General features: G+C 38.1%; 2 protein-coding genes across 3 annotated transcripts; one reads left to right on the top strand and one right to left on the bottom strand.

Moving 5' to 3' along the window:
• The first annotated feature begins 5,939 nt into the window (after positions 1-5,939).
• On the top strand, positions 5,940-8,576 carry LOC100117105 (autophagy 6-like). 2 transcript variants are annotated; one of them, XM_001601389.6, is made up of 5 exons: positions 5,940-6,506; positions 6,795-6,955; positions 7,046-7,458; positions 7,679-8,167; positions 8,340-8,576. In XM_001601389.6, exons 1-5 carry the CDS (start codon positions 6,395-6,397, stop codon positions 8,509-8,511), a joined length of 1,347 nt encoding a protein of 448 aa, XP_001601439.1. In that variant the 5' UTR covers positions 5,940-6,394; the 3' UTR covers positions 8,512-8,576. The 2 variants fall into 2 exon arrangements, with proteins under 2 accessions (XP_001601439.1, XP_008205880.1); XM_008207658.4 differs by having other exon boundaries at positions 6,289-6,510; positions 8,340-8,571.
• LOC100117070 (uridine diphosphate glucose pyrophosphatase NUDT14) lies at positions 6,989-9,983 on the bottom strand. Its single transcript, XM_001601358.6, has 3 exons — positions 9,027-9,983; positions 8,877-8,950; positions 6,989-8,802 (listed from the first exon to the last, which is right to left on the bottom strand). The coding sequence occupies exons 1-3, from the start codon at positions 9,467-9,469 to the stop codon at positions 8,645-8,647; spliced, it is 675 nt and encodes a 224-aa protein (XP_001601408.1). The 5' UTR covers positions 9,470-9,983; the 3' UTR covers positions 6,989-8,644.
• Between the last annotated feature and the right edge of the window lie 1,312 nt (positions 9,984-11,295).

The raw sequence follows: 11,295 nt of genomic DNA, 5'->3' as shown, positions 1-11,295 counted from the left end.
ATTTTAATACACTTGACGTTAAATAACTCATGCTTGCGCAGACATTTTATCCCTTCAAAAACGCGATTAATTCCCAGAGAATAAAAAAAAAAAAAATAAACAAGTTGCGGGAACGGCATCGCGTACGTGCCAACCGGCTCAACTCATTGCCTGCACGAGCTGAAAAACTATATCATCGCATTAAGAAGGAAACACGCGCAAGAACATTATACGAAAATGCGAACTGCGCAGATAACAAGGGAAAAGCGAGCAAAAGAGCTAAAATTATCTAGAAATCTTAATTCCGAGGACAAGCTGCGCCGGCGTGGCTTGCATACAGATAAATCATCCGGCGCTCACGCTGCAGTTACGATGGAAGATATATGCGTGTACCTATTTGCTGAAATAGCGGTTACATTAGTGTAACACGCAGCCTGCGCTACGAGCCGGAGTCGCGGGATCGAGGCACCAGATTTATTTCTCCACTCGCACGACCGCGTCGAACGAATCCGCTGAAGGTAAACCTAGCTGTACAGTTCGCGCCCGACTGACAAATTAGCCGGAAGACTAATTAGGCGGCCGCGCTGCGGCTACTCCCATAGCCTCTTTCGCAGCTCCACGTTCGCACGTTCTCGTATACCGTGTAAGCACCTTTTTGCAAAGTCTGCGAACGACACCTTTTTTAACATACTTTTATCGCTCTTGTCATCGGGACAAATCACTTAACAAATTGATTTTATTCGGCTTTCAACAAATAAATAAACGAACAGCACACGTGCAAGAGGAAGTTGACGTGAATTATCGCGGAATATTTTATTTTTGCTATACGCGTAACCGGAAAATAAGAAGTTTCAAAGGCACCCATTCACTAAAAGTTACATACGAAATCACAACGATGAATAATTTATGTTTTCGTATCACGCTATGAATTTATACATTTATATTTTAATCCTTATTGGTGAATTTAAGGCCACTTACTGCGGCTCGTCACAAATTCGAACTTGCGCCGCATGCATAAAAAAAAAGAATGGCTGGTCCCTCCACGCGTGTAATTTCGCCACCGTCAGGTCGAGTATTATAATTACAAGAGGCTCTACGCGCGATCATCGAACATATGGTTAAACGTGTGGCACGCGCAAAAAGATCGCAGGGTGGCGGCGGCGAAGAAGCGTACAATTGACGCGGTCGTGCGCGACCGTTCCTGGGTTACATAATGAAATACGCTCGCAAATCAGGACAAGCTGCAATTACGCGCGATTCCCGTAATCGTAAAACTCAAAGTTAACCGCGAGGCGTTTCAAGTCTTCTAGGTTCTCTTCGTCGGTCGCGGCGGCAGTAACTCGTCGTAAATCAAGCGCCCCGGGACACAGAACGGATGCCCGTAAATGCGCTAGCCGACCAAGCGAGAGGAGAACTGCAATTGATATTTCGGTATACAGGCGCGCATGCCGATTTTCGTCTTCGCTTTTAGCTGCGAATATCTCGTCTTCATTTTTCTCTCCTGGCTCATTCTTAGCCTGGGACTTTTCTTGCTGTCGATTCTGAAAAATGCAAGCCGTTCTTGCGTATGATATTTTAAAATGCGTAAATCATGCGTATGCGCACGCGCTGTTGCGTAAGCTAAGGATTACTTTGACTTTTTATTGCGATCGGTGAAAATTACACCTTGTGGAGTTAACAGCGAACGTTACTTGTTTACTGCTTTCCAAGTACACATTTCTTGGTATGAAATTGCAGCCTTTAAAGTGTGTTTGAACCTCTTGGTACATGTTTAATGTTGCATTTTTATTCTGTTTCAAATAAACCCATGGCAACTGAAGGTGGATTTTAAAAAATAATTATTCTCTGGGACACTAGTTGAATGACGTTTTGAAAAAATCAATTTTCATACACGCGAAAGGCTGAAGTATTTTCTGCGATACTCAATTTCACGTATGGAAACATAAATTTAAATGTAAGAAACACAACTGTCAAATGTCCGGAAGTATAAATTTTAATGCAAGAAAGTGCAAATTGTAAGCTACATTATTATCATGTCAAGTAACTACTGCGGACAAACTACAATGTTGCTTATAATAACTCAAACTGGCTTGAGTTATCATAAAACTTCTACTTCATTTAAACTCCAGTGGAATAATAACCTGCTCTTTTTTAAAATCCAAATGCAATTCAAGATGTTTAACGCTTATTCGAAGAAGATGAAATTAAAAACAATCGCATCGCTAGACGCAGCTGCACAACGCTAAACGATATTTTTCGATCCAAGCGGCTCGACTACTGCCAAACCTCGAGATCTGTATCGTGTTCTTCGAAACTTTTAGCTGAATGCAAATGCACAAGCGGAAATCAACTTTACTACGGCCAGAGATGAGTATAGATAGATTACTCATCTCTACTGCGGCCCAATGCTATAGCAGCAGTGTCAGAACGCATCAAATTATACATCTGTCGCCTGGAACCTTTGAATATGCACATGTGCATGCTGCAGATCGAAAACAACGACGTTCAGCTTGGCGCCTTACGTCACTGGCCTCGCTGGTCTGCAGGTGTATAGAGACAAGCAGCAGTTCGCGCCAAGACACAGCGAAGACGGAAAAGGGACAGAGAACGACGACGAAGAAGAGGTAGAAGAAGAAGAGCACAACTATAGAGAGGTGAGCGCTCCGCCCCACGAGAGAGAGCAAACATGGCCGCTGAGGGACGGATTGGCGGAGAGCCGCGACGACGTCCTCGCGTGTGACGCCCGCGCTTCACTCACGGTGCAACGGCAGAAGAACGTTTCGCGTTCACTCTCTCTCTCTCTCTCTCTCTCTCTCTCTCTCTCTCTCTCTCTCTCGCTCTTTCTCTTACGTGCTATAGCGGCATGCCGGCCCTCCTTCCGTCACTCCCGTCGTCGCCGCCCACACCCACACATGTGAACTCAACTTTCATCGAAACTCTTCACAGAAGCCAAAAGCCAGACTGTCTTAGTGTGTGAGTCAACGTTGCAGGCTTCTACAGCACGATCGCGACTGGCTTTGCCGATTTCTGTTTCTGCGGCACGGACCTGAAGGCAGAGAGAGAGGGGGGGGGGTGAGAGTCGATTTCGAACGATGCGAGATGCTTATCGAGGCTGCGCTTGCGTTTCATAGAATCTTGCTCCCTCTCTCTCTCTCTCTCTCTCTCTCTCTCTCTCTCTCTCTCTCTCTCTCTCTCTCTTTTGTTCTAGGGGGGATAGAGGTCCCGGAGTTTTATGTATGCATGATTTCGGCGGTAATATACGTATAGTCTTTCAAGAATAAACTGTATCGGAATCTTAAACTGACTTTGACTTTTTTTCTGATGTTGGCGAAAAAAGAGCTCAGCAGTCTCTCAATTCGGTGAAGCGTTCTTTCTTCATACAGATAAATTTAGACCTGTACCCAAAACATGCGTATAAATGACAGCTGGCAATCTTAAAAAATAAGTTGGATTTACTATAGCAAGAGCGATTTGTCTATTCTGGGTGGCGTTTTCATTTTCTACCATTCCAACTTCTATCTATATACGTCCGTTCAACATTATGCATGCATAACTAAAATCACGCGCGACGTATTCATAACGGATATCTATATACGTTCAGTTTACATGTCGAATTCGATTGAAAATGTTGTATCTCCTATATGCACAGACTTTTCGCTTCCCGAAAACGCACGAGCGATACTGTTTAGTTTCGTATATTTACGCCTAACATATAATGCGAAACCTTCGTACAATGGGAGTGCATGATGCGTCTCCTATAAGCGTACGATTTTCTATGCATTTGAGAGTGATGTGCAAGCGCGAATTTGAATATACTTTACTCACTTATCTTTCTGTATTATGTGCAGACGAAAGGCGTCGCCAAACTGGTTTTCCGCCGGCGCTCTGACAAGTGGAATAGCATTTGAGTGTCAAAATGCATGCCCCTGCCCCCCTTTGATCGTTATGCGGACATTTGACATCTGCTAAACTTTCCTTGTATTTCGGTACATGGGTAATCATACAATTCGAAGGCGCGCACGTTCTATAGCTATATGCATAGTATGAGATCTCCATGTGGATGATAGAAACAAAAGTGAAATGTTTTTTAAACATTAGCTCTCTGAAAGTAATGTACTTATCAAGTTCTCATACTGAATATCGCATTTCAACTTACTGACACCCATCATTGATACCATTATTTTGTTAAAGACGTCCTTCATTATACGAACAACTTTCCTCATTTAACGTTTATTCTATAGCTTCTACAAGTGATAGGTCATCTATTGTGTCAAAATTAAAATTTCATCTTGACGAGCTACGTGTCCGCGGTATCTCTTTTAGTTTATTTTACATCTGTGCAACTTTCAAGAACTGTTAATCTCGGAGTCATATGGTGAGATAGTTGATGAAAATTCTCAGATATTACACTTAAGTAGGTATGCACAAAATCTGCGAAGAAGCTGAGCGCCACCTGTTGAATAGGCAGTCGAACGTCTTACGTAAGCTGTAAGATATTCCTCAAATATGCTGGGAGCAAAATTAGCATAAATTCAACACGGCCGACTATAAACCTATCTGTCTCATCTCTTCAGGCAAGAAAAGTTCGATTTCTCTCTTCTCCGCGTCGTGTCAGTAATCTCATTCGTTAGAAATTTTATTTTTTAGATTCCGGTAAACCACAAGCTAGTTTCTCATATTTTTTTTTGATTATCTAACAGAAATACTTATAGACAATTATGTATAGTTTGCATGGAAATAAAAAAAATACCATAAAAGCTGTAAGATAATGTCGATTCGTTTTAAGAAGCCCTTTTCCTCCAGTCAAAAAGAGAAATTTTGAAAGCGCTTTTCAAGACCGTTTCTCTGCCTGATACGGAACTGTGCTAAAGATACCCACAAACTAACGCGTTCGTCAAATGCAGCTCCCATGAATCTCGCCGAAGCTAATTCCTAATGCGATGAAGGAGAAAGGAGAGAGGGGACATGGCTGTGAGAATCGTATCAATCACCCTCGGGGGCTTTTCGACTACAGCTCGCTGTTTTACATGGGGGTTGGGGGGGGGGGAGGAAGGAAAAGCGAGTTAGTCAGGACTCGCCAGCGCGGACAGCCTACCCGGAGTTATGGGGGCTTCCGATGATCCAACCTATTTTCAGCCCACAAATTTCGCGGTAATGTATTCGACTAAAGCTCGGGGAAAAAGTGTATCGTACATATTGGTCGCACGTTTTTGACGAATTCTAAGTGGGATTCTTTCAGCTTCGATTTAATTTAGAAACTAACGTTTTTAGGGAAGCGCGATTGTGCATACATGAGTACTTTAAAGAATTCGAATTAACTATAGGGGCGTTAACTTTCTACTTCTGCTCGAAACGTTATAAATTTTTGAATATAATACGATTGGTCTTTAATTCACCACAATCGATAAATTGATTAAAATAAACATTTGCTTGCTTTTGGCTTGTACGTAGATACGTAGAAATTCTAATCAACAATATAAGTTATAATGAGAATTCAAACTTCTAATGATTAAAATGTACGGAAATAATATAAGATAAAACATATTTTAATGTGTAAAGCATGTGAAGCAACTTACAGCAGATAGCAGCACTTCCTTATGCGTTTTTGACTCGCGAGATCACCTAGTGGCTTTCTTTGAAAGTCGTACTATGTAGTTTCATAAGTGATAAGTATGTAGTCCACAAGTTTCACGGCTGGTAAAGTAGAATCTACCTCTCTAAGCGTCATAGACCTGAAACATAAAAGCCGTATTAAAAAAATGCAAAATGAATTTTGTACGTTAAAAAACTAATCAAGCAACTAAATTTTTAGATATTCAACAACTTTGTAAGTAATTGCGAAAAATTTTTATGAAAATATATTAGTATTTTATCGACAAATGATAATACAATATGACAGTGGGATAACTTCAGTTTTTCGGTTTATGTATAGATGTCGTTAGTTGTTTTTAAACAGGGCGAAGATAGTTCTTGAACAATACATGAATATTGAATACCTGACTGTTATTCTTACGAGCTCTGGCATATATTAAAGCGTAAAAAATATTACTTGGATATAAGCATTTAACAAATTAATTTTTCTGAATAAATGGAGTAGGTATCATTTGTTATACTCCAGACATATTTCATCCATTATTTGCAATCGCGATATAATTTGTTATTACAAATTAAAAAATCTTGTAATTCAGTTTTAACTTAGATAAATTAAATGTTTTATACCGCGATAGCAAAATGTTTTGAGTCTGTCAGCGCCTCTTGCGGCGCGGTTACGAACAATTGTCAGCTGACCCTGTTTAGTGTTTCTGTTTCTGAGGCGTTAGTTCGATTGCGTATATATAAATAAGAGTTTTATCCTGCAGGTTGTGTTGCATCGTTGCGTCGTAGCGTCTTGTCGTTTGACAGATAAACGACAAGAATGGTGGACATGAAATCTAATGTGAATTTCGCGTGTCAGCGATGTCTACAACCTTTAAGATTAGATCCAAGTTTCAATCATCTAGGAGAACATACAATAGCTGAACTATCATGTCGGTAAATTGTTATTTTTCTCACCAAAACATTGACCTGTCATAGTTATTTTGATTTAAAATGTTGAGCCTTGCTTTGCCTGCCTTAAGAGTATATTATAACCACCTTAATCTGTTTATTATTTGTAATTTTTTTTTTCTTAACTATATTTACATCCTTTATTTGATACTAAATAATTTTAAAACAGATATCAATGCAAAATTAAAATGTTAATGAGCGAGCATACTCAAATATCTTTTTCATTAAAAAACAAAGTAACTAAATCAATTTTTTGGATATATGTTCAGTACCTATTCAACATCATGTTGTCAGAGAGGTAGAACAACAAAGTGGCAGCTTAGAGCATTTAGTACCACCATTTCGCCTCACAGAATCTGCAAATGGAACAAATGGCTTTATGTTAGTGGGTGACTCAGGAGAAACAGAAGGCCTAAGTCATCATTTGAGGGTATAAAATAATGAACAATACTTTAAATAAATATATAATTAAGAAATAATTTATTGACACTAGCTAATACAAATATTGGTTCATGCATAGGTGCGAGCAACGTTGTTCGATGTGCTCAGTAGTAGTAGTTCGGCTGATCATCCATTATGTGATGAATGTACTGATAGCCTATTGATGCTAATGGATCAACAACTTAGGCTTACAGAAGGTGAATGGTCTGATTACAACGAATACCTCAAAAAATTAGAAGCCGAGCAGTTACAACAAGGCAATGAAGAAACTGAAATAGAGGCTTTGGAAAAAGAACTGCAAGATGTCAAAGCAGAAGAAGAAAGAATGATTAGGGAGCTAGAAGCATTGAGGAAAGAAGAGGCAGCTACGAAAAATGCCATCGCTGAACAAGAAAGAGAGAGAGAAAGGCTGCAAAGCGAGGAAGAAAGATATTGGAGAGAATTTTCACGTCATAGGAGAGATCTTATTTTAGCAGAAGATGAATGTCGCAGGTAACATTATTTAATGTCTCATAATTGTATACACCATATACATTATATAGATTGAAAATAGCATTGTGATTACCATCAGAGTATAAAACTACTACAAAATAATTACTCTGGATATAAATCAAATTTACAAGTTGATTATCAAAAATTTCTTTTTGCTGTATCTATCACTAAAATATTTTTGTACATTAAAAAGTTGTACTAATGTGTAAAATATTTTCAGTTTGGAATGTCAGCTGGCCTATGCAGCATCACAACTTGAAAGACTGAAAAAGACCAATGTTTTTAATGCCACCTTCCACATCTGGCACTCTGGTCATTTTGGCACTATAAATTCCTTCAGATTAGGCAGGTTACCAAGTGCACCTGTTGACTGGAGCGAAATTAATGCAGCATGGGGACAAACAACTTTACTTTTAACTGCTTTGGCTCGGAAAATGAATTTAACATTTCAAAGATTTCGATTAGTACCATTTGGTAATCACAGTTACATTGAAGTCCTTGATCAACACAAAGAGCTGCCTTTATACGGCAGTGGTGGATTCAAGTTTTTATGGGATACAAAATTTGATGCTGCTATGGTTGCCTTTCTTGACTGTTTACAACAATTTAAGGAACAGGTAGAAAAAGGTGACAGTGGATTTTGCCTTCCATACAGAATGGAACGAGGAAAAATTGAAGATTCTGCAACTGGAAACTCATATTCAATCAAGTAAGATATTGGTGTTTGTTTTATATATTTTGGCTAATTTTGTAAGACAAATGAAATCTTTATTCTAAATACGTTTATTACCTTATGAAAATATGTTTGGAATATTTGATTGCTATAATTACAGCATTTAAAAATAAGTACAAGTATGACAGAAATATTTACAATGTTTCAGAATCCAATTTAATTCCGAGGAACAGTGGACCAAGGCCTTAAAATTTCTGCTGACAAACTTAAAGTGGGGACTTGCATGGGTCAGCTCTCAGTTTACAAAAGATGAGGCTGAACAATGTTCAACATTAAATCAAACTGATCTCAAGCCAACTACCACGAATGTGTTATCATGACTCTGCCAAGACGGCTATACAATGTACATATACTCTTTGTAAATAAATTTAAACTAATGATAAATTATTTTGAAATTCACTAACGATAGATTGTCCAAAACTTATACACTTTTAATCAAATTATCAATTTTGATTATGCGTATCTATCTTTCTTATTGTTCAAAAACCATGCAACACCATTGAGAAAGCATGGAGGACTGGAAACTTCTTCAGAATTGACATAATTTTTAACTTCATCAATACTCATTTCTATAATTTCAATTAATTCTCCTTCATGCTCAGCTCCTCCTCCTGCATAGAGACATCATCTTTATAATAAATCACATTATACAGAGACTAATGATAAAAGAGAGTTCACTTTGTACCTGGATGTATGTTCATCTCGTCCGTTACTTCAACATAAAACAACGTTTGCTTGGTCGCTGAAGATGAAACAAATCTGAAATATTTTCAATAAACCAATGATTCAAGTACACATGACTGTGTTAATAGTTGTATTCTCAAAATATAGCTACCTATAAGTTATAATTTTCTGAAAAGCTGAAACAGGTGCTTCATACCCACATTCTTCTCTAAGTTCATCCTGAGCAATTTCAACTAAAGGTTTATCTTTGTCAACGATACCAGCACAAAGTTCAATTGTAAGACCAAGTGTTGGGGGATATTTTTCTAAATCGATCACTGCCTCTTTCTCTGGTAGGCAAGCAAAATATGCAGCTGGTCGGAATTGTCGGACAAAAACAAGCTTTTTCCGACTGATGTTGAATATAATTATGCTTACACTTTCATGTGCTCTCATCAAATCCCAAGCTTTTGGTTTCCCATCTTGTATAAAATTCATTCGCACTGGTCGAAGCCATGGTGAATCAAGAGGAAAAGGACCGATAACAACTTCACTCAAATTGAGCATACGCTCACGAATCTTTTTATTTTTCTCCTCAAGTGCTGCATTTGACATTTTGCAAAGAATAATACTATATCGACTAGTTAACTTTGATCAATGTCAAAGACACAAAAAAACTATTACTATTCACGTGTTCAGAATGAACGCTATGAACGCTATCGCACTTATCAAATCTCAAACGTCAACTCTTCTTCTTCTTCTTGTTATTGGCTGTGGATTGCTGTCCAAGAGCGGACTGCGACTCCGATGTGCCACCTTGCATGTTTGACTGATGGTAATGTAGGTTTGGATTGTCTTGCATAAACTTATTGGTTTGAATTTAAATTCAAGTTAGAGTTCAAATTTGTAGATTGCAGCGTTTCAAGTATTCAGTAATTATTCTTGCTGGTTTTTCATTTGGATTTTTTAGCAGTGATGTTGTATCTTTTGGTGTATTCTTCTTTTTTTTTGAGTGGTAGTGGTTGAGTTTGTTGATAAGTGAGTATCTTTGATTTGAAAATCTGGGACAATCCCATAGTATATGGTCAATGTTTTCAGATTCATAGCCACATTCACATGTTGGAGATTGAATTATGTTTTTCCTAAATAGACTTGCCGACAGATTGTAATGATTTGATCTTATACGGTTGACAAACGTCAATTCGTTATTAACGTTTGGAGGTTATAAATGAGACGATGCGCGAATTGCCGCGAAAATTTAAAAAAGGCGTTATTTGCTTAAGATTTTTAAATTCATGTTTGCGCATGTATGCAGTACTTTAGATGCTAATGATTTTGTGAAATGGTATTATTATTTTACTTATAGGTATATTCTTGAACACATGGAAAAATGTTGAATTAATTAACAAATCATGATCTAGCTTTTTTATACGAGTAGAGTTTAAGAGATGAACGCATCAAAATTTGACAGGGTTCGCATACTTAAAAACATGTAGACATAATTTTGATTGAAATGTCCAATATACGTAAAATTGATATATATTAATATTAAGAGCGTGGGTATATAGTATATATCGATATATAGTAATATAAAGAATATAATGGATGGTATGAAAATTATTATAGAGTGTGTCTCCGCGGCCGATATCGCGTAAGCGAAAGAAAATGTAGTGTACGCGAAAACCATAGACAATTTTCCGGAAAATGTTTCGCGCACGCTACTAATCAACATTTCGCGTGCTCTAAATCTGTCGCGCACGCTAGAAAATCAACTTTTCGCGTACGCTAGAATAGTATATATTATATCACGGGAGCCGAAAATTCCAATTAAAGTTAGCATATTTTGAGGTTAGAGTGGTATAAATGAACTTTTTTTTTTTTTAGCAATTCTTTCGCGTGCGCTAAAGTGCTCCAAATTTTCTTGTAAGAAGCGAACGGAGTACTTGTATGAGAGATGGAGCGAGAGATTTTCGCATACGCTAGAGTTTTTCTTGTTTAGGCAATTCTTTCGCGTACGCTAAAGTGCTCTACATTTCCTATATATAAAAGAAGCAACAGGAGTGACTTATGAAGGATGAATGGAACATCTCTATGTATAAGTACTCCGTTTGCTTCTTATAAGAAAATTTGGAGCACTTTAGCGTACGCGAAAGAATTGCTCTTAAAAATACTAACGTGCCCGAAAAGTTTATATCTAGCGTGCGCGAAAGATCTAGCGTGCGCGACAGATTTAGCGCACGCGAAATTTTCCCGGAAAATTTGTTAGTTGATTTCGCACACGCTACAAAGTTTTCGCGGACGCTAAATTACATTTCGCGTACGCGATATCGGCCGCGGAGACACACTCATTATTATATTCTCAAAAAATTAAGATTTTCAGAAATTTGTTTACCTTTCCTTTGTACTTTTTACAAAGGAACCTTCCAAAGTGAGAAGTTATC

This window comes from Nasonia vitripennis, chromosome 4 (genome assembly GCF_009193385.2).
Source record: "Nasonia vitripennis strain AsymCx chromosome 4, Nvit_psr_1.1, whole genome shotgun sequence".
Classification (NCBI taxonomy): domain Eukaryota; kingdom Metazoa; phylum Arthropoda; class Insecta; order Hymenoptera; family Pteromalidae; genus Nasonia; species Nasonia vitripennis.
Note: the sequence above shows the minus strand (reverse complement) of the source record. Positions and strands in the feature narration are given on the sequence as shown.